Source organism: Takifugu flavidus, chromosome 5, assembly GCF_003711565.1.
Source record: "Takifugu flavidus isolate HTHZ2018 chromosome 5, ASM371156v2, whole genome shotgun sequence".
Lineage (NCBI taxonomy): Eukaryota > Metazoa > Chordata > Actinopteri > Tetraodontiformes > Tetraodontidae > Takifugu > Takifugu flavidus.
Window position 1 is genome coordinate 8,896,112 of NC_079524.1, and position 22,549 is coordinate 8,918,660.

Here is a 22,549-nt window from a genome sequence, read left to right on the forward strand (position 1 = left end):
CTGCCACTTCAGGGTTTTGTAACCTGGGTTTCCTTTATTGCCACATGAGAAGAAGTTCCACCTGATTGTGTCAAAAATGATGGAAGATTTCAAATGGGCACATAATCCCCGGCAACTTTAAAGCATCCCTGCATTTATAAAAATAAAAAATGTGGTAAGGTTTAACTGATTCCTCAAATAGCACTAGCATTTCCCCCACCTCCCTGCTGAGGAACAACTGAGACCTGAGGCCAATAGGATAAGTCATCAGGAGGAGATTTTTAAAAAGGGTTCAATTAGTTTAGTCAATATAGGTTTGCTCATGTTTTTAGGGGGAGGGTGTATTTACACTGTATTATAGAAACTTTTTATACGCAACAGGTCTTTATTAAACATCCCTGGAGATGTGAATCTCCTGGTTCTCGGCTGCAATAACCAAGAACAAAGTGAGACCGAAGTTTGATGTGTGTCACCTCTCATGAACATGAGCCACGTCACGGCCCCGGGCGTCTCTCTCACCGGTCCAGAACGCCTCAGGTGCCGGGACTCCACTCTCACACCCCTTTTTCTCGGCGCTCCTCTCGCGTCTTCGTTATCCCGACGGTAAATGGATTTGTGCCGTGATGGACGGGAGCAGTTACGCAGTGATGAAATTTGCTGCGATTCCTCTCTCTGATGCGGGGCGCATATCCAGCGGCGGCCTGAGCGGCGTTTGGAGGCCACCACACTCACCCCCTGATTTATTTATGCCACTATGACGGCCCGCCTTAAATCTCTGCCCAACCCTCAACAGGAAAAACTCATTATGCTTTTCTTGATTCCTCTCCCGGGCGCTCGGCGGCTCCGGACCTGTTGTTGTTTCTGTGTTTCTCCCACACACAGGGGACACGCTGGCAGGGTAGAACGATGGCAAATCTGGGCGAAATGGGAAGAAAGGCAGCCTGAATTCTAACAGCGGCTCTCATTTTTGCAGATAAATTGCCAATATCCTCTTGCTGTTGGCGTTCGGGGCGGATGTGATGGATGGACAGCGGTTTCATTTGATACCCATTTGCTCTAATACACACCATAAACTGGAAACACGTTTTCACACACATGCGCGCACACACACTTGCCCGTCATCTGCTTGGCCTTTTGGAGAAAATGCTCAGTACTCTTTGCTCAGCAGCACAGTAAATTATTCATCGCTTGTGATCCATATGAAGATGCATTAGCAGACAAATGCGAGTGAGAGCGTGATTCGTCATCTCGTCCCGCCTCATTAACTTCTAATCCTCTTTTTTTTTTTACAAAAAAAAAGATTGGAGTCATAATTCTTAATGATGTTATTGATTGTTCCTTTATTGTTTTGACGCTACAAAGCTCGTGAGTTGAGAGGGAACCCCCGCCCGTGTCGTGATTAAGAAGGCATGATGGAATCGGCACAGGTCACGTCTTGCATTGGAATACAGCGATGGCTGTTGACGCACATAAGCTTTAAACTGGAGCTACAACACGGAATAAACATGAGCTTGTACACCGAGAGAGTTCGCGTCGCCTCTGCTGTCACCGGTCCGCCAACCCAGAGAAAAGAGCTGTCCCTGAATGATCTGCGCACTTCTGTTATCAGAATGATGACGCTGCTTAACATTATGACTGTTTCCTGCGTGTGCGGTCAGTGTCTGTGGAATTTGCATCTCAGGATCTTCTTGAAAGCACTTTGGAAGTCTTTGTTGAAGTAGGCGTATATGATGGGGTTGAGGAGAGAGTTGGAGTAGCCCAGCCAGTTGATGACTGCGCCCAGCCACTCCGGCATGTAGCAGTTCTCTGCGCAAAAAGGCAGAACCAGCGCGACGATGAAAAAGGGCAGCCAGCAGAAGATGAACGTCCCCATGATGATGCCGAGCGTTTTCACTGTTTTGCGCTCTCTGGCCAACGCGATCTTCCTCCTCGTCCCAGTGGTCTTCTCGTTTATGTTCTCGTGCGACGAGGACTGGGGGGTGTTGGGCAGGGGGAGGTGCGTCTTGGAGTTGCTGCTAACTTCGATGATCTCCAGCGACTCCATCTCCTCTCCGTGCCTCACCGCGCCGTTGGCGCACGGCGAGCTGGGTTTGAACTTACAGCCGCGTTTCCACTCCGCGCTCACGGCGTCCCCGTTGGCTCTCTTGTGGAAGACGGCCGGAGATAAAGTCAGGCACATGTCCGACGCTTTCGCTGTCTCTGTTTTCTTCACCGTCTTCCGAATCCGGAACCGCGCGGCCTTGAATATTCGCCCGTACAGGACCAACATGAGAATAAGCGGTATATAAAAAGCCCCGAAAGTGGAGTAGATGGTGTAGCCCGGATCCTGGCTGATGATGCACGCGTCGGGATTCGCCCTGTCTTCCGCGCTCCTCCATCCTAACATAGGCGGAATAGAGATGGAGAACCCAATAAGCCATGTCACGCTAATTAAGAGCGCGGCGCGTCTCGGTGTTCGTTTATTTACATAGTCAATTGGGTCCGTTATGGCCCAGTACCTGTCCAGAGCGATTGCGCACAGATGAAGGATGGATGAAGTGCAACACAGTACATCCAAGGCGATGAATAAATCACAGATCTCTTGCCCCAGTGTCCACTTGTTCAGCACCTGGTAGAGAGCCGCCATGGGCAGAACCAGCACCGACACCATGAGATCTGTCACAGCCAGAGATCCAATCAGATAGTTCGCCACGTTCTGGAGTGATCTCTCCAGGGCGATGGCTGCCACGACGCACGAATTGCCAAATATTGAGCAGAGGATGAGGGCCCCCAGGAAGAGAGAGGTGATAATCTGGTAACTCAGCTCCGGGTCTGGCAGGGACCCAGACCCCGTGGCATTCTCTCCTTCGTCCCAGTCGACAGCTGCCGTGTCAGAGTAGCCGCTAGTTGCATTGCTGTCGTTGCTGCTTGTTGCTCTCAAATCCATTATGCAACCACACTCAGAGCGCAACTTTCCACAGGCAGTTGGAGACCCGCAGCCGGACGGATGCGCGGCACACATTCAGTCCATCAGCCACTCGTGAGCGTTTTACTGGGTTCCATCGGTGTTGCCACGTTCTTTCCGTCGCTCTCAGGACGCATGACGCAGGCGTGTGTGTGCGCGCGGGCGCGCGTGTATGTGTGTGTGTGTGTGTTTTTGGAGCGAGAGAGAGGGGAAGATAGGAGGGGCGCTTGTGTGTAGACGGCCGAGTGCGCACGATGGTGCTGCGAGTGAGCTGAGCTGGTGACGCCGTGATTTCATTTATACCAGCAGTTTCGGGTGCGTCAGACCATGTGGACGTCGCCCCGGAGTTTTGTGCCTTGGCTCCGCTGGGTGCTCCGCTCTGTCTGAGGGAAGCTGCCAAGAGCGCGCAGCTCTCCTTCATTTTTTCCCTCCTTTGCAACTGCTATACTGTGTGGAGTCGGTATATATTTTTGAGAAAACTCGGGATTTATTTTAGTCTCTTAGTTGGGTATGTATCCGCTGAGATTTTCGGCAAACTTTACCATTTCAATTCATAAAAATGACCTACTTTGATCTTGGGGAATTCATTTAAATTATATTTTGGAAAACATAATTAAATTGAAAATGTAAAAGGTTAATTTAATCTGCCTCTTCGGACTTAAACATGCTTTCCGTGCACAAAGTAAAAATGCGCGGAGAGCGGGCGGTTCAGCCCCACGCGCACCATGAGCAAGGAGCGGCCACAGAGGAGAACTGCTGCCATCTACAGTCCGTGCAGAGTACTGCAGCAGATGATGGGTCGAGCCGCGGAAACGCGTGCGTGAGACAGAATGACACACACATTGTGCCCTGAAACACAATAGATACTTTAGCCAACTAATGATGTCAGAGGTGAGCAGCAGAGAATCAGCCCGCAATAACAGCAGCTGGTGTGGGACACAAACACTCCCTTGCGGTGTGGCGGGGTGTGATCCAGGGTTTGTTTTGTTTTGCAAATCAAAATAGATTAGAGCCTGGGGGGTAGTTTGCATCCAAATCAAATGGTGATTGAAAACACTTCTTAAGCTCTTCATTAATATGATCAAAAGTGGAAAGTAGTGGAAAAAAGAGGGGGAAAAAGTCTGTTGAAGACAGACGGCATGTTGTTCAGCATAGATTTGTTTCCCACATAAAATAATGCTTGGTGGGGAAAAAACCTGAAAACATCATTTAAAATGATGTACCTTGCTATCACCCTATCAAAGTCACAACATATTTAATTTCATCATATGTACTGTATCTAGTAATGCAGGTCTAGAAGCATGTTATGTCCTATTTCCTCCTCCACGAGTTAGCCCCTGATTCTACTTGGTGCTGGAAAAAAAGAAACTTATTTATATTTATGAACTGGAAACCTCGCCGCTCTCTTACATTAGTGTGTAACCCATCTCTGGGGTTGAATTAGGGTGGGACTCATTTCCTGGAGAATACATATTTCTTCGAGCTGTTAAATATTAACACCGTAGCTGTTTGACAGGAATTCCCAAACCTTTCCCAACTCTTTAAGCAGGTGGAAATAACAAGTGCTCATAATTTATTCAACAACAAAGCAGAATGATAGTCCCACAATACATTTGAAATTAATTTACCTCCTCTGTTTTCTCTCTCATCACTTTGCCATCTCATAAACACAGGAATAAAGTTGTTTAAGGCTGATTAATTACAATATTCAGCAGGGGAAATTGAGCATGTGATTATCGGAAAGGAGTGCAGATAACTGAGTGGAATATTAACACGTCTGCAGTCGAGTACCAACATTCTGCAAAATGACCATGTATCATCACCATGAGATGACATTTTTCTGAGAAGACTGAGATCACACGCCCATTCCTACATGCTCTGCTTTTAAACGACTATTTCTAAAAGCCTAACAATGCTGTGGTGAGATGGATAAAACCCGGGCTCTGGATTTTTCACCTTATGTTTCTGTATTCATTGGCTGCAGCGCTCTGCGTGTTCTATAGGTCACAGTGACAATGGGGAGGCCGCGGACAGCGAATGTGTTGTAACAGGGCTCAGCACGGGGACTTTGTGTTTGTTTGACAGAGTGGAATGTCCTAGAGGGATAATGGGGGCAGGACAGGACAAGCCAGAGGGCAGGAGCGCTTACCTCCTCTACGCTGGAACCGTCCCCTCTGTCTTAGAAAAAGCTTCCACCAGAAGAAGCGGCTGTTAGAGAGGAATCCTTGATGAAGGCGACAGGAAAGACCAGGTTAGCTGCTGAGAAGCGTCTGATGGATTCTGCTGCTGACTGACTCAAAACGTGGTCATGAGCTCCTGCGTGGGAGCTTCTGGTGTTCCAGGTTCAAGCAGGGCTGGAGATCATGTTTGCGAGGACACCGGTGAGGAGCTCAACAATATCAATATCACATGCAGAGCAGGAAGACAAAGGCTAGGGGACGCAGGCCCGGGAGGAGAGGGAAGGTCTGGTGGCCTGGAGCAGCTGGCGAGGCCTCCACTGCCAGGACGGAAGGCCCACAGGAAGACCCACCAAGGAAGATGGAGAGAGGGAATCCAAGAGAGGGAACTGGCTGAACACGTAGTGGACAATGAGAGAAGAAGAGGGCTACAGAGATGGACTGAAAGGACCGAGGCGCATGCTGAAAGTTCCCCGTTCAGGCAGGGACGAGAAGTTATTGAAACTTTGTCTGGCAGCAACTCTGACGTCCTGTCAAATGAGGTTTCAGAAGCTGCTGAAGGATCCAGCTTCCAGATGGGAAAAAGTGACACTATCACCTCAACCGTCTGTTTAAATGCCCCGTCTCCTCGGTCACCAGCGGGCGCCATGTGCTCTGCTCCTCTTCATCCTTCCATCCAGACTAGATCTGCATCTCTGTCATCCCGGACATCGGCTGAGGAGCCGCACCATTACCCCTGCACTTCAAGCCGGGAGCCAGATCCATTCTGGGTGGTGGTGAGAACAGGGGCAGGAGCTGGCACATCGTCCCAAAACCAGCACACTCGGACCCCCATTCCATCTGTCAGCGGCTCCGAGCAAGGTGAAGAGGAAGGGGAGCAGGAGGAGGAGGAGGAGGAGGAGGGAGAAGATGGTGACGGGGGAGGCGGAGGTGTGATGGAGGTGACGAGCCAAGGCGTGACTTCGGTGGCTGTGAGGCCACATGCTCCCGCAGCAGAGAGGAGGATGAGTAAACGGGAGAAGAAGAGGGTGAAGTATCTGAGGAGGAGGCAGAGGAGGAGGGAGGTGTGGAGACAAGGTCAACTGCAGGAGAGTCAGCAGGTTAATCACGCATATGTCGTCACTCTTTTCTGACTGAGGCTAATGATGCTAAGGATTTATGTGGGCAGCAAAGAGCACCTGCACTTCCTGTGCCTGCCACTAGGGGCTTTCCAGGTGACTTTATCTAATAGTGCTGTTTTCATCAACACTATTAAACCGCCCGGCTAATCTCAACAGCCATCGTCTGTGTGGTTTCAAGTAGGGTAACATGTGAATTAGCGGCACGATGAGGCTCGGCTGGAGAGAACTTTAAAACCAACAAGACCAAAGCCCAGATTTGGTTTTTCTTTCCTGATATCATTGGCTGTTTTATCATACTGATTCTGAAACTGCTCAACAACGATAGCTGCTGTGAAACAATCGATATCCCCATTCGCCTGCTGGATATTTACCGTTGTTTGTATCTTCGGGGCCTCGGCTTTGAAATTGCTTGTTAAAGTGTGACGCACGCTCCGGCTCCGACAGGTTGAACAGAAGCATCCTGGATTATGTTTGTGGCAACAAATGTGATGAAACTGAATCGTCTTGTTGTACCATGGTGACCAGTTAGGGCTCTCTTTTAATTTAATCTTTTAGGCTCCTGGTTTTTACTCTTGACTAGAAAAGATTTTTGAGCACCAGAAAAATGTTGAATTTATATTTAAAGATAAAGGTGACGTCATCAGCCTGACCTCAAATCCCACATCGAAGCAGTTGAGTTGTGATTTGCATGTCTAAATTAGCCTGCCAGGGTTGTGTGAGCGTGCTCCAAGGCTGGGAGATGAGAACGCTGCAAGATCAGCAAAAGCTGTCCTGCAAAAAGTCGTCAACGTCCAAACCTCTAAGCATTTCTGACTGTGAACGAGGGCGAGGATGAGGATGAGGATGAGGATGAGGATGAGGATGAGGATGAGGATGAGGATGGGGGCGAGGGCGAGGGCGAGGGCGAGGGCGAGGGCGAGGGCGAGGATGAGGATGAGGGTGAGGGTGAGGGTGAGGGTGAGGGTGAGGGTGAGGGTGAGGGTGAGGATGAGGATGAGGATGAGGGTGAGGGTGAGGATGAGGATGAGATGAGGATGAGGATGAGGGTGAGGATGAGGATGCACATTTATGAGAGATGTATTGATATCCAAGCCTAACTCTCACAGAAGAGGTGAATAAGCACGTTCGGGCAACCTTTGCCTTCAGTCCTCATTAGTTCTGTTTATCATTGAGAATGCAGGTTCACACAACGTTTCTAGCAGACGGTATAAAGCACAGTCATTCGTGTCGATGTTATATTTTAACTTCCTGGCTGAATTTTCGACCTTCATTTTGCTCTAATCCCTTCTAAACAATCTGCGGTTGCAGTGAGTGCACAGCAGGCGAAAGGGCAGAATTATTATCAGTGTTATTTTTACGATCCTTCTTAAAGGGAATGATTGGACACAGGCAATCACAGCACTATTGTTTTCTTTACTGGATGGTTGGATTGCAGCACAATAACAGTGTTTTGTTGCTCTTCTGCGCTTCCTAAGAAACACAAAATGCCTTTTTCAGCTCTGTTTGGCGTGGATTTAATTTTGTCATCGACTATCGAGATAGCGAAGAGACATTTGCTTGATATTTGGTTAAAAAGGTTTAATTGAAGTCTCATTTTTATGGGATCAGGAGTAGATGCACTTGCACTTTGGTACCAGAACAGAGCTGCAGTCTGGCTCCGTCAGGGGACCTAGCTCGGTGCCCATGATTGCTTAGCAGATGTGCACTGTGTTCCAACTTTTGTGTTAATGATACATCTTGGGAGGCAGCGGAGGTGCAACGGAGGAGTCCCCAGAGCTCCCCCTAGGTGAGAAAATGGTAATTACTCAGGAAGCGCGCCTCAGCTTTTTATTTATTTATTTTTGTTCCAAGTCTAGAACTCCAGACTTGAGTCCTTAGAGGTCGACGCGCACGCGTCTGAGGAGGGAAAGGAGGACTTGAGGGCTCTTGGATATCGTCTTGAAAATGAGTTTTAGTTTGTCGTCTCATGTGGGCCGTGTCAGGACACGACAAAACAGGAAGCAGAGTGTGGGTTTAGCCAGAGATGCACCTGGGAGGAGGGAAAATCAGACTGTTGAGGAGATGAGAGGTTTGAGCTTTTGAGACAGCAGAAATATTGTGTTATCAGAGAAAATGAGGGATTTAGAAATATACAAGGTCAAGCATCATCTACAAACCATTGGCTTTTTGCTTTAGTGTACAAAAACGTGTCCTATGGCAACAAGATTCTTGGAGGACAGGGGAAGCCTATCTCTAAAGATGTCAGTGCATTGCACACATTAAAATATAGGGCGCACATCTCCCGTGAGCTCACACCTCACACCCTCGTCTCTTCACACACATTAGGCTGTTCAGGTGGCTGTCAAAGCCATTTGCAACAGGGCGCCTTAAAGAAATGAGTTCTGCCTTTAAGGCAGTCTCAGGAGGAACGCCAGTAAAGACATTTTCACCCGGTTTGTGCACTGACATGTTGGGAAAGAAGATTTGAATCCTTCAGAGAAAGACGTGGTTTTGTCTCATATGGCAGCGGGCAGAGGATTTATCAAAGTTGGAACAAATCCGTTCCATCTTCTTTTAGATGGTGCAATGTGGAGCTAATCTGATAAACAAGGCAGAAAGTGCAGATCCGGGCCCCCTTAGGACGGAAGTCACCTTTCATTATTGGACACAAGTTAATTGAACACCTCTAAAAAGATCTGAGTTAAAACACCAATTCGCTCTCAGTGGCGAATAAAAAAAATCTTCCAGCTCCAGAAAATCCTCAAGGAAAAGTGAAGCAAACAGTCTCAAACTGTCCCCAAATGGTTGCTGAGTGAAAGAGCGACACATCTGATTATGAGACCCTCGGGCAGAAAAGAGACCTTTCCTTTGGCACCTTACCTGTCTTTATTTACTCACAATAATGTTGAAGCTAATTCTCACTATCCTAAACCTAGAACCAACTGATTTTAATGAAACAGTCATTAATTTATACACTCAGTTTATTTTTAAAAGCTAATGTGGGGTAAAATTTAAAAGGCAGCTGTCAGTGCTCCCCCTCTGCTGCTGCATTCTTATGAAGTTTTTAGTGAGCTACGAGGATCTAAATGGGTGTTATATCAACCTGTCACTCTTACACGGGCCATTTGATCCCTCGTTCCTTACGAGTGTCTCCCTCATTTACCAGAGTTCCACAGGGAACGCATCCGGCAGCAGCAGCGGCAGCAGCAGTGAGGAGGAGGAGGGCGCGGGGGAGCGAGAAGGTTACATCTGCGCGGTGTGCTTGGACGTCTACTTCAGTCCTTACATGTGTCACCCCTGCAACCACATCTTCTGTGAACCCTGTCTGAGGACGCTGGCGAGGAACAGCCCCGCCAACACTCCCTGCCCCCTCTGCAGGACGGTCATCACACACGTCTTCTTCCAGAAGGGTGAGCTAACGGGCACGGGGGACTTCCTGCAGCGCTCTCCTCATCTGCACTACCCCGTCCACATTATCAGATAATGGAGGGGGGGGTTGTTCTTGACCTTATTCGGTAGCAGCAAATGTGTGCAAACACCATGTCGCATGTTTGGCGTTTCAGCAGATTGTTCGGCGGACGCAGCTGTAGATGTCCCTCATGGGAGCAGAGCAGGCCTTTGGTTCAGTTTCCAAGCAGATGTGTCACCCATGCGGGGGAGGGGGGGCAGGGGGATGCATCCAAAGCACATGTGGAATTCCTTCACTTCACCTTTTCGGGTGGAAGCTGTGAGGGAACAGCTCCATTGATTAATCAAAATCCAGTTAAGGTTTCGGTTTGGAGTCAGCGCTGTTCCGCGGTGACGTTTTAGTGTCCATGGACACGCTGAGGGCTCTGCTGAGTGATTAGGTGACAAGGATCTCGGAGCAGATGCCTGTCCTGATTAATGAAGGCAAGGTCGCTCAGAGAGAGAGAGCAGCGAGGGTCTGACGCCGCTGCGTCCGCCATCATGTTTGAAGAAATCCAACAGTCTGTTTGATTGTGTTGAACAATCGAGACACGGCCTGAATCAGACGCTCGTCCGTGATAATACTGAGTCCGTCCTCCTGCCTTTGTGACAGAGCTGAACCAAACGGCAAGGACGTTCTTCCCGAAGGAATACCTCTCTCGGAAGCAGAACTTCCAGAAGGCCAGCTGCGCCAAGTGGCCCCTCCCGAGCTGCCGGAAGCTCTTCCACATCTTTGGAGGCAAGTTTGAAAAGTGTGTCCAAGGAAATTCCGCTCCAGAACGACCACTAACGAGGTTCTACTCAAACCTGTCAGAATTCTTTGCGATTGTTTCTCCTCCGTTGCAGCAGCATTTGTAGGTCTTTCTTTCCTTTTTAATGACCTAACGAGCCTCTTCGTTTGTCTCCTAGGCTTTCAGAGACAGCCTGCCACCGTGGCCAGACGTCAGCTCCCCCGCGGTGGAGGCTACCAGCTGGACAGCCTGGACTTCCGGGGTGATGCTCGAGGCTGGCGCTTGGACATGGACATGGTCATCATTTACATCTACTCGGTCAACTGGGTGGTCGGCTTCTTCGTCTTCTGCTTCCTCTGTTACCTCTTCTTTCCTTCTTTTTGACAGCGGACGGCACAGAAGGAACGCAGGAGAAGCTAATCCAGCGTCCTGAGACAGAGAGACAGGCAGCGCGGGACAGCCTTCCAGGCTGCCTGTTTACCGTCTCAGTGTAAATAATGATGGGTTTAAACCCACAGATTCAACGGAGGGTTCACAACACCTCTACCATCCAAACATCAATGATATTAAAGCAGCTCCTGTGAGGTTTTAAATAAACGCCCTGTATTTATTATTGGTATTAGTTTTATTTTTCCATCACTGCCCCATTTGGGATGAAATGTTCCACTTATTAAATTCTGCAGACAATAGACAATATACAATTTTATATTAGATATTACAACAATAACTTTACAACAATGTCAGAAACATTTACTCAGCCTCTCACAAAGATTAATCACGTTCACACTTACCTGCAAACCAATATTAAAAGACAATTGTTTTCACAACGTAGCCCAGCTTTGAAATTGCCGACAAATGTCACTATTGCACACGGTATCTAATCAGTTGACTATTGTGCAAATGCTTCTTTTTGGATGAGCAGGAACGTTGACCTCTGTGGTCGGGGTAAATGATTACTGACACACTTTCACTGGAAACGCAGGCAAAGAGACAAAAGCAGCCATTTGTTTTCTGGGTTGCTGCTGTTGCTCATCACAAACTTGGATGTTACTCGTGCTCCAGTTTTCAGCCTGGACAGATGAAGAAAGGGAACACTTTCATTTTGGCTCAGTTAACTGTGTTGGCACGCATAAACTCGGGTTTATTGAATGCTACTTTCTCGTGTGTGTGTGTGTGTGTGGGGGGGGGGGGGGGGGGGGGGGGGGGGGTCGCGCTTGATGGGTCCGTCTTTTCATAGAGCAGCCACGTCAAGCCTGGAGCCGCAACTGCTCTTCTTTTCCCGTGTGTGCAAGGTTAGAGTGGGGCCTGGAGGACCTGGGAGAAACTCTGGGAGTGGGGGGGACAAGCACCGGGAGGTAAAGGGTGATTATTTTTGAAAAATCAGAAGCATACAGGGGCGGCGCGCTGTGAAATCACAAAAAAAGACATCAGCGGTGCGTTTAAGGAAAGATCGTTATCGTCCGCCTTGCAGGTGCTTGATGGAAGCAGCGCGCAATCGTGAAAAATGGTTGCACATGGAGAACAGCCGTGAATGCGATCATCTGCTCCCGACATCGGTGCGTCAGAAGAGACCCCTCAGCTAGCTGAACTCCAGCTTTTTTTTCTCCTCTCAGTGAAGTCTTCACTGTCCGCTGCTGCTGGAGTGAAGGTGACTTGCGCCCCCGTCGCAGTCGAAGCAATGCGGAGAAGAGTCACAGGCGCTCATCCGGTACTTTTCCCTGCGCTCTGAGGCTCGTCTGGGAAAAAAGATCTGCTCCCTCTCCAGCAGTAGAGGCGTGGAACGCCAGTGGAGACAGACAGGGCAACAACACAAAGCCCAGCCTGTAGCTGGCGGAGGGGGATTTAGCGTAAAACCGAGGAGAGAGCAGAGAGACCAGAAGGCGCAGGGCGGTGAGGCAGGAAGAGGAAAGTGGTGGAGTCTGAGGGGTGTATGAAGACGAAACCCTTTTGCATCGGGGCTGTTTTATTAGTGGATGTGTATGCATGAGTTCTGCATCGAATGGGCGCAAAAACCGCCCCAGATCTGCCGGGAATATCTTCCAGATCGGCAAGCCTCCTTACCGAGACCCACAGAGGAGGGAGAGCACCGAGAGTACCCGCAAAGCCCAGCGCGCCGTGGCCGACTGCAGAATGGTATGGATCCCCTGATGTTCTGTCATGTTCATAACATGTCTTTGTTCCAGCACGCTCGACCATCCCGCACATGCAGATGACAGATGTTCACAGCTGCAAAAATCAAAGAGCCCTCAACCGGGTCCGGGAGCCTAAAAATAGCTGCATACATTTGCATCGTTTTGTCGGCAGCAGAGCCAAACAGATCAGTGACACAGGCGAGACACTGGCGCCTGTGTGGCCGTTGAACGGCTGCTGAAATTGGGGATTTGGGTTTTTTTTCGCCATTTGCGTGAATCGGACGCGGTTGTCTTCAGGGCTTCGTGATCGCTGCGAGGAGCCGCCGCCGCCGCCGCCGCCGCCGCCGCTGCGGCTGCTGCGGAGGGAGAAAACGCAAGAAAAGGTGAAGGAGTTGCAGGAAATCGATGCCACATTTGTGCTTCAATGCGCCAGTTAAAGAGCCAAACTTGAGCTGATAAAAACATAGCCCAGGCTGTGGGACAATTTAATTTTCACTTGTTGATTAATCACGTTTCTCCTGGAGCTCAGCAGCGGCCCCAGCGCGCAAGGTTACCGTCCCGAACCGACATGGAACAAACCTAAAACCCGACTGAGTGAGCAGGCCAAGAATGAACGCCCCACCACTGATCAGAGCAGCGTGCCGTGCGTGTGCGAGTGCGAGACGGTGAGCGGACCTTTATTAACGTCTTGCCTTTATCGTTCTTAATGGCGCAGGTCGTTCAAGAGTTCAACACGTTGGTGGCTCTGTACCGTGAGCTGGTCATCTCCATCGGGGAAATCACTGTGGACTGCCCTTCGCTCCGGGCCGAGATGCTGAAGACCCGAACCAAAGGCTGTGAAGTTGCGAGAGCCGCGCACCACAGCCTCTCCTTGATATCGGGGTGAGTCGGCGCGGACGCGGCCGCCTGCTGCGCTCTGCGCCCCGAATGGTCTCCAGATCGAATCTCTCATTTGCATAAGCGTCCACCCATTTTAGAAAGAACTCAGCCAGCGTGCGTCCCGCAAGAGTCCGAGCAGAGAGAACATGAGATTAGACCTCCAGTGGCCTCGGTGTCTCCAGCTGCAGCTCTCACTGCCCGCTCCCCTGTGGCCCTGCGGCTCAGGCCTGAAACCACAACACGCCAACAAGGATTCTTCCCGTTGGGAACATCTGAGACCCTGATGTTTCCAGCATCAGGATCTGTTCAATTAAAGGAGTTTCTACAGCAAAATAGCCAAAGTGGAACACTGCTGGGTGATCTTTTCACAGATATTGATGGGATGTGTGCACTACCAGCTGCGCTATTTATCAAATCTGGGACTCCACTGGAGCGTCCAACCCCACCGATTCACCCCCCCCCCCCCCCCCCATTAGCCGCCATATTGCTTCCCAGTTTCAGACACGTTCGCCTCTCAGTCAACCCTTAACTGGTTCAAGAATAAACCTGAACCTTTACTACAATGGCTGTACGCGGTGTGTGTGACATCAGGGATCTTTCCTGCCAGGTGTAATAACAACCTTTCTGAAACCCAGATTACCAGCCGGTGACCTTCTGCTCCATGCCCCCCCCCTCCCCTCTATGTGTGGCTGATAATCGCAGACGCACTTAAACACTTCTGCCAAGCACCAGCCTGTTCTTGACTTTGCTGCTGCTGCTACAGAAATAGAGCCGATGCAGCAGCCCCAGAGTGATCTCTGCTGATAACAGCATCAGCATCATTGGCATAATTGCCCCGGCACACACTCCAAAAGCCCCCCTCTCTAAAAGCTCCCAAGGCCATTTCTGAGTTAGCCTCCCGCCACAGGAGATGCAGAGGTCGGTCCTTCACCTGTGAGCCGCGCAGGGCTACGGGTGGTGGTTTCATTCATTCGTCTTCACTTCTTTTTTCGTTTCAGACGGTTGGGTGAGTCAGTAGTTATGTAACTTCAAGATGTGCGACGGCTCCAGTTCTCCACCGTCTCAGTTTTGTCTTTGTGCAGTCTAGCCATGGTCAGTGGTCCGTGAGGGGATCCCCCACTAATCCCAAGCTTGTGGCGTCTTTAGGCCAGAAGACGGGGAGATCCACCCTGAGATCTGCAGGCTCTTCATCCAGCTGCAGTGCTGTCTGGAGATGTACATCACCGAGATGCTCAAATCGGTCTGCCTGCTCGGATCCCTGCAGCTCCACAGGAAAGGTGCAGATTCCTAAATTGTGGGAATGTTTGGACCTTTTCTGGCTGTTTTAAACACCTCCACTGGTACAGTCAGCCGGGTGTGTCTGTCTGCAGGCAGAGAACCCTGCGGGCCCCGCGGAGTGGACAGTCGGGCTGAGGACAGCTCAGACATCCCCATCCTGGAGGACACGTCTTCCTCCCACACTGACTGTCCTCAGCTGTGCTGGCTGGTGGCCACTGACATCGAAAACATCGAGAAGTAGGTGGAATTTAATGGAATTTAGATATTTAACAGACTTCTCGAAGAGGATGAATCACTTTTAGGAAATGTCTCAGCCGAGCAGGTCTGCAGATGTCACGAAATGTTATTCACAGTAGGGCCACTTCCTCCTCATGAAGACTTGGCTGTCTTGAATATATATAATATCGGATCGACTTTATGTATGAACTACAGACTAATGGCAAATAGGAATGAAAAGACATGTAGAATAACGTTATTTTTAGGTGCAGTAGTAAAATTCTAAAACTTAAAAAAGTACAAAGGTCAACCCAGAAGAGTCTTATTTCTGTTATTTCAGGGACATGAGGGACATGAAGAATCTTCTCAGTAAACTCAGGGAGACGATGCCTTTACCGCTGAAAAACCAAGGTGAGGAGGACACGGACGCACACACATACACACACACACACACACACACACACACACACACACACAGGTACACACCAGCGCTGCATCAACCCAGTTACAAAAGAGTGTGTGTGTTCTTGTATTTGCTAGATACTGAGTACCAAACGATGCATTCCACTAGCAAAGTGGGGACATTTTTGGGAATTGAGGACATTTTGCCCGGTCCTCACAACTTCAAAGGCCAATTTAGGGTTAAGACATGGTTTTAAGGTTAGAATTAGGTTCAGGTTAGGGTGAGAGTTGGGGTTGGGGTTGGGGGTTGGGGTTTTGGGCTCACCAACACAGAAGTACAAGGGTGTGCATGTGTGCATGTGTGCGCTCTTGTGCCCAGACGACAGCAGCCTGCTGAACCTGACTCCCTACCCACTGGTCCGGCAGAGGAAGAGGCGGTTCTTTGGGCTGTGTTGCTTGGTCACCAGCTAAGGGCCCTGCCTTCATGGGTGGGAGACAGCAAAAAAGACACCATCATGCACCGTCCTCCACCACCTGTGTCTCCCACCGATCGATTACTGCCATTTTCGAATAAATCGTCTCTGTCTGTCTTTTTTTTAGGATGGCCATTTTATAATTTTATTTTGTAATACAAAGAATTGTAACTGCAATGTTTTGGAAAAAAAAAAGAAGAAAACAATAGTCACGAGCATATATTTTAAGATATTTTGCGAATGATTTTATTTCACCTTTTTCATGGGTAAAGGACGTCTGTTATTGTTCCATGTGGAAGCGAGTGAGTCAGCGTCGGTGTTACCGTCACAAACTGGAGCGGATTAAGGATTCACGAGAATACGATTGTCTGTGTTGTCAGAGTTCATGTGGGAACTTTTGAGCGGGTGCCAAATCAAATTTGAGGGTAACACTTGCAAAGGTCAAGTTGCGTCTATGCCGAGATAGTCCGTTGGTAGTGTGCAACCTTCTCTAATGTCTGTTCCTTGTTTTGCCTCCTCAATGTACTTAATTTAGTCTTCCATAAACCAAGAACCTGTACACGACTTTAACTTTCCAGCTTCGAAACAGAATATACGATAGAAAACGCAAAAGAGAAAAGGTGTTTGCACACAATATCTATCCAGAAATTGAGACATTAGACTTGTATATACACATACTCTCTACGCAAAGATGAGCTCGCAAAGAAACTGTTGGTGGGTCAAACCTGGGATGGCCCCCCCTCTGTCTGGGGCACAAAATGCAGACAGGGTCGGGGACGGCATGGGTCTGGATTATCAATGATAGTCATCAATGTTTAGGGCACAGTAAAAGGTACAGTAGTCAAAGCTTATATAGCTCATTTTACATTGTTAATAAAAGTTTTGTTATTGAAACTAGACATGTTTCAGTGAGTTTGTTGCATGTAATACACCAATAGTTCCACTAGGTGGAGACAACGTATTGAAAATAGTTTGTGATCATTTATAAATAACTCCTTCCACTTTGTTTTCTTTATTTCTGTGGGATTCCAGAAAAAGTGGGAAAAGGATAACGAGTGTTAGACAGGTTTTTATAGGATGATGTGATCTAAGGTTAATTTAGGAGGTGGAAAGACTTCATCTCTGTGGCATCTTTGAAATATTTTTCCTTCATCCATCTTATTCAAAGCTGGACAGCACATCTGCGTTAAAGAACTTTATTGTGTTGAGGAGAAATTATGTAGGCGGTGTCTTCGTGCAATTTTACAGGCAGGTTAAGCCACACGTGCACACGCGCCATGAGAGGGCAGCGAGCCAGAGGCAGGAATAAACTACCAGCAGGGATGTGCTTGGCAGGTTGAACACAGGCTGGTTGAGGAAGCACAAAACAGGTTTTTGAATAGATCCTCACAGTGCGTAAAATGCACAAACTATTTTGTATCTCAGTGAGGAGAAAAAACACTGAAACAATGAGAGTTTTCTGGAGTTTTGCTCTTTATTCATGGTAACATAGGGTATAGAATGGTTTCATATAAGCGTAACATTGTAGCTTTACCTTTCGACATACTGCAAAGGATAATGCTGGTCACAAGCCCAAAGCTTCAGCCGGCGCAAGGCAGGATACTGACAACAGACACTTGTTCTCCTTTGCAGCGCTTTAGTCCAGCTTCACACTCACTCATTGTCTGATTTCCTCCATCTTCCCCGACACGGACGCATACATTTGTTCCCGGGTTGGAGCAGTCTGCAGAGTCCCGGCAGCTGCACTCATTGGTTTGATCTAAAAAACAAAGAAAGTTCATATAAAAGTGCACAATCTGTCTTATTATTCTTGAGTATTTGCACGTCTGATCCTCCCCACCATCACAGCGCTCCCACATGTGGCAGTTGCGGCAGCCTGTCGTGTTACGTCTGGGCCATGTGCAAACGCCTTCATCTGCCAGCACATGGATTCTCCCCATGCACTTCAGCGCCTGCATCTGACAAACCGTCAGGAGGATGGGCCTTTTCCTCATGGTGGCGGTGGTGGTGGTGCACACCTCCAGAGACGAACTGAGGGGAGAAGGAAATACGTTGACAGAGGGACTAAAAAGAAAAAGAACATTCAAAAGGTGAACAAATTCGGGACTCGGAGTAAAATTACCTGCACTCAAAAGGCGTCTTACACACACACTTTCCTTTCGAAGACTTCTCCCATGGTTGACATTGGATCTGAGGAACTATCTTTGGTTTTTCCACTGTCGGACAGGTTGAAATGACTCCTTGTTAGTATCCTGTTACCCCCTCCTTGTTAACGCAGTAACCCCCGCATGCTGTGAGTCTGCAGCATCACTGACCTGGGCTGCAGCTGATAGTCGCCGGATCAGGTGAAAAATTCAGACTGGGGTCACACATAATCGTGGACTCCCCTAAAAGCTGCCGGCCCTCCGGACAAGACAAGCTGACGATGTCCCCGATGCCAAAGACCTTGTGTATGGGATCAGCGATGACGCCGTCAGCAAGCGGTCCCAGTTTGCACGCTGATACTGAGAGAAAAGACGTCAAAGTCAGGCCGCAGTCGGCCGCAATTTAAACGATTGCTACTCTGGATTTACTGACTTTGACAGAATCCGGGCCTGCCGGACCAGGATTTGTTTTCAGTGCATTCTATTGTGCTGTGACCAGTCAGATAGAATCCACTCGTGCAGGTGTACTCCACCTTACTGCCGACGATGTAAATGTCCTTTGGATCCTGTGTAAAGTTCCAAATCACTTCTTTAATATGACACAGAACCCCCGAAAGCAGGCTGAATATTAAGAAAACACAGTTTTGAAAAACAAAACAAAGGCTCTTCTGTTTACCAAGATGTAGCCATTGATCAGAGGAGGCGGGTTTCCACATTTGTGACTCTCGGGGAGCGTTAGGTCAAAGCACTGCGGCTCCATTGTTCTGCTCACACAAAGGCAGCGTGTAACTCACACCATCATTCGCTTTGCAGGGCTTTTAAATACACTAACTTTAAGTATATCAGCTCGTCCTCCTCGCAGTCGGATGTCTCGGTGGATTCTCCAGAGCAGTGCTGCCCCCCGTTCTGGGGGGCAGGGTTGGAGCAGGAGCGGCTTCTTGATCTCCGGGCACCAGAGCACGATGACCAGGCAGACCAGCAGGCCCAGCTACCGTGAATCACGCCTTCGCGAAGATGAGCAAGACGAAACAGGCAGGATCAATAAAACATCACCAGCATTTGCCCGGAGGCATGAAACGGGGGCAGCAAAGGGCCCAGACTCACCCGGCTGACCCTCTACTTCAGCTCCTTGCTCACAGGCCAGGCCCGATGTTCCAGGCTTACACACACATTTGCAGTTGTCTCCGTCGGTGAACACCAGGCCGTTGTTGCTGCAGGGCCGGCAGTGGCAGGGGGCGCTCTCAGACAGGTACTGTTCTATGGCCCTGCGGAGGTAGATCTTCTTCACGCCAGCACACTGAACCTCCTTCACCAGCTCTGACAACGGCCGCAGCTGCAGCGACACAAACATACAGATGTTTGTCTGACGCTCATGACAAGTCCTGCAATCTGTTGCCTCGCCACTAGAGGCTGCCAAATCCCCCACACAATCGTACCCTCTACGGTTAAATCCAGCATTATCCGCGATATCTCACGCCGCCTCCCCTCACCTTTTGTTTTGTGACCTGTGGAAACGATCGCACGGAGTCCGCCCAGTTTGAGTACATTTCCCAGTTCCTGTTGGGATCGTCGAGGTTCATGGTCTTCAGCGCCGCGATATGTTGGACGCCGCCTCCGTCCACGTCCACCCGAGACAGGTGGTTTCTCTTCCTGTCGCCTGTTCAAGAAACAAGAAAAGCTTTACAGAGCCTGATCCGGACAGGAAAGTTTAGGGTTGGGGATTAAATTAAAAATTAAAATTAAACTAAAAACTGTACCAGTTGAGAATCTGTTATACTGGTGACCACTTCTGCATTTAACGTGAGTGATGGGGAAGAACAGAATCCAGCGCTTGGTCCTGTCGCACTCATTGTAGTCAGTTCTTTCTGTCCCTTGAAAATGATAAATATGAAAAGAAACAGTCAAACAAGGGACTAAAGCGATGTTGATTTTGAGTTGTGAAAATCTGTTTTTCTCCCAGGAAGTTGATGCTGGTTGATGAATCCTCACTCATGTATTGTGCGGTTTCTTCGTCGATCTTAGCAACGACCTTGAACGACCCCCCGAGACTTCCCTCAGACAGGTAGTGTGTGCCGAAGCGTTCCAAAAGCTGCCTGTAGGCGGCGTAGTCGTAAACCGATGGGAGTTTGACCAGCGCCTTCCACAGCTCCTCGGATAATGGGATGTACCGAGGAGAGTTGCTTTGGAACTGGGCCACCTCGACGTCATTCTTTAAAATCAAAACCTTCTGCATCTGCAAGGAGCCACACCAAAAGAAAAACATTTCGCACTATTCGATCCCAAAGTTTTCTGGGATTTGCCGTCAGAGCCGCTCACCCGAGTTCTGTCTTTTGTTTCTTGAAAGTCGTAGTTTCGGTACCCGGTCGTGGTTCCGGTAGTTGTTTGTCGTTGGATGATGCTCTTAGCGTAGTGCCATTTGCTGGAGAACATCTCATCACTGAAGTCGTTCTGAACTTTGACCTGAAAAAGGAGTCACTTTAAACACTGTAAAAAAAATTGTCTCGTTACGAAAAATCCATGTTAAGTTGCACATTAAAACCAAAGCAAAGTGACACAATTTAAGTTACTATCGCCACTTTTTTTCCTTTTTAATAATTTCATAATGTTGTTCTAAAGGGTTAAGGATAATAACTGCCACAATTTTTACAGTGCACTGACAACGGTCAGGCTTTTAAAGGAGCCGTTAAAGGACTTTAAGTCATGTACTCCACTGAGTTTTCTCCGGTTCAGCAGCAGATATACAACCTCTCCTCCTCAGCCATTTCTGGATCCGTCCAGGACCATTTGCAGTCTTAAAACAGGGTTTTCTGAGGGTGCCCAAAGATGCTGTAGCAAGTCTCTCCCTGCTCGATGTGCTCATTAATATTCAAACAAAGGTGACCCCCAATCTAAACCTGGAATAAAATAAGCTGGTTCTTTGTGGTGGGAGTTGAGTGATGTCATGCAACCATCCAGGGTGACCCACCATGAAGCTGTACTGGAGTGTGCTGAGGGGAAGCCTGTAGATGGTTTGGTGGACGCCGCTGTAGATGGTTCGGCACTGGCCCCCAAAGCTTTTTGTGTTGATGACGCTGGCTTTCCTCCTTCCTGACACCACGTCGAACCTGCAGCAGTTATCAAAACAGAGTACTAAAGTATTTACCCTAAACATTCGGATTGGATTGGATCTAGTTCTGGGGAGTGTGTGGAGAGAGGTTTGTCACTTACCCTAATCCTAAAAGTTCAATGTTTGGGGGCAGGGTTGATTTTGTACATATGATGAACTTCTCAGTGGGGCATTGCTCATCAAGTCCGTCCTCCTCACAGTCCTGATCTCCGTTACACACCAGGGACTGGCTAATGCACTTTCCTGAGGGGCGACACGCATACACCAACCCTTCTCACCCCAGTTCTGCAGCATGATACAGATGCGTTAGAGCGACGGAATTCTGACCCGATCTACAACGAAACCGATCTCCGCATCCCTCCTGTAGGGGGCAGCCTTTAGTGGTTTCGCAGGGTCTGGTTTCACTCCGACTTCCTTGGCAGGGGTTGCCTCCAAACTGAGCATAAACAGCCATAACTCTGCTTCTAGTCTGCAGTATGGGGGGAGAGAGAGCCACATGAAGTCGTCTGTAAATATCATTTAACAATATTCTGGTGATTCTAATTCTGACCTGCGACTTTGTGCAGCCGTCGCACTCTGACCAGTCACCAAACGGCCCCCACTGGCAATTAATCATGTGATTGCACAATCTAGGAAAGCAAATTTGGACCAAATAACACTAGAAATCGGGGAAGAAAACGTTTAACGTTTATGCACAAACACAAATGCATAACGACAAACCTTCCTCGTGAACATCCCAAAAGTGCACAAATGCATGTTGTTCAATAAGCTGAGGAAATACGTGTAAAAGTTTGACTTACCCTTTAGAAATGAAAAGAAGCAGCAGCCATGGCAAGACCAATGAGGGCTGTGCAAAAAAAGTAAAGTCTAAACAGTTAAAAAGTGTTGTCACGATAGTATTAATCCTAAATGTTTACAGATTATAAAGGATCAGAGTTAAAAACTTGCCTTCATCTTGAGCGAGAGCAGCTGCAGCAGTTTGAGACTGCGTCTTTATCTTGTATAAGGCTAGCAGTTCATTTTTTTTTAATCCAGGCACATTCCATTGAGCAATATCAAGAAGAAAAACAGCATCCTCTGCCAGAGGCCAGAAAGTCATTCGGAAACTGAAAGTCAAGTTTTCTCAACCTTGTGTGAGTCTGCTGGATAAAACTCTTATAATTATTGTTGTGAGCTGTTGTTACTGCTCTAAAGTCAGCCCGTTTGTGTTCAGACAATAAAGTTATTTCAAAGGCCAAAAAATATCTGAACATTTACACTGAGCAGCATCCAAAAATAAAATACAGCAAAAACTTATCTGCGGGCCGGAGTTGAGACGTAATTGAACTGTAATGCGCTCTGATCAACACTAGGGGGAAGCAGAGAACCACGACTGCTTCGTGACTAACTTGTGATTAAAAGCTGGGTAAATGTATGGATTTCGATGTAATTATAAAAGTAAATATAGAGGATCGATTTAAATACTTGAAGGCTCCACAGAATTCTGGAATTTGCCATGCTGTTGAGCCTTTGCCTGCAGCATGTGCCTCAAGAGGGAGTCC

General features: G+C 48.4%; 4 protein-coding genes across 7 annotated transcripts; 2 read left to right on the forward strand and 2 right to left on the reverse strand.

Moving 5' to 3' along the window:
* Window positions 1-1,292: 1,292 nt before the first annotated feature.
* htr1aa (5-hydroxytryptamine (serotonin) receptor 1A a) lies at window positions 1,293-3,198 on the reverse strand. The gene has a single exon (XM_057033847.1). It carries the CDS (start codon window positions 2,978-2,980, stop codon window positions 1,634-1,636), a length of 1,347 nt encoding a protein of 448 aa, XP_056889827.1. The 5' UTR covers window positions 2,981-3,198; the 3' UTR covers window positions 1,293-1,633.
* A 1,836-nt stretch (window positions 3,199-5,034) lies between these two features.
* rnf180a (ring finger protein 180a) lies at window positions 5,035-10,989 on the forward strand. Of its 2 annotated transcripts, XM_057033846.1 has the most exons (5): window positions 5,035-6,200; window positions 9,367-9,610; window positions 10,261-10,386; window positions 10,557-10,675; window positions 10,766-10,989. In XM_057033846.1, the coding sequence occupies exons 1-5, from the start codon at window positions 5,232-5,234 to the stop codon at window positions 10,796-10,798; spliced, it is 1,491 nt and encodes a 496-aa protein (XP_056889826.1). In that variant the 5' UTR covers window positions 5,035-5,231; the 3' UTR covers window positions 10,799-10,989. The 2 variants fall into 2 exon arrangements, with proteins under 2 accessions (XP_056889826.1, XP_056889825.1); XM_057033845.1 differs by having other exon boundaries at window positions 10,557-10,989.
* A 653-nt stretch (window positions 10,990-11,642) lies between these two features.
* On the forward strand, window positions 11,643-16,655 carry rgs7bpa (regulator of G protein signaling 7 binding protein a). Of its 3 annotated transcripts, XM_057031881.1 has the most exons (6): window positions 11,651-12,511; window positions 13,226-13,392; window positions 14,536-14,666; window positions 14,760-14,904; window positions 15,224-15,294; window positions 15,665-16,655. In XM_057031881.1, the coding sequence occupies exons 1-6, from the start codon at window positions 12,362-12,364 to the stop codon at window positions 15,754-15,756; spliced, it is 756 nt and encodes a 251-aa protein (XP_056887861.1). In that variant the 5' UTR covers window positions 11,651-12,361; the 3' UTR covers window positions 15,757-16,655. The 3 variants fall into 3 exon arrangements, with proteins under 3 accessions (XP_056887860.1, XP_056887861.1, XP_056887862.1); XM_057031880.1 differs by having other exon boundaries at window positions 11,643-12,511; window positions 15,224-16,655; XM_057031882.1 differs by lacking the exon at window positions 11,651-12,511 and adding an exon at window positions 12,587-12,893 and having other exon boundaries at window positions 15,224-16,655.
* Window positions 16,656-17,213: 558 nt separating this feature from the next.
* c7a (complement component 7a) lies at window positions 17,214-22,065 on the reverse strand. The gene is made up of 18 exons (XM_057031873.1): window positions 21,957-22,065; window positions 21,809-21,855; window positions 21,559-21,637; window positions 21,336-21,477; window positions 21,110-21,251; window positions 20,868-21,006; window positions 20,219-20,362; window positions 19,892-20,135; window positions 19,660-19,773; window positions 19,393-19,559; window positions 19,007-19,235; window positions 18,735-18,906; window positions 18,579-18,666; window positions 18,336-18,468; window positions 18,074-18,262; window positions 17,881-17,974; window positions 17,599-17,789; window positions 17,214-17,517 (listed from the first exon to the last, which is right to left on the reverse strand). Exons 1-18 carry the CDS (start codon window positions 21,960-21,962, stop codon window positions 17,339-17,341), a joined length of 2,499 nt encoding a protein of 832 aa, XP_056887853.1. The 5' UTR covers window positions 21,963-22,065; the 3' UTR covers window positions 17,214-17,338.
* Window positions 22,066-22,549: the final 484 nt, after the last annotated feature.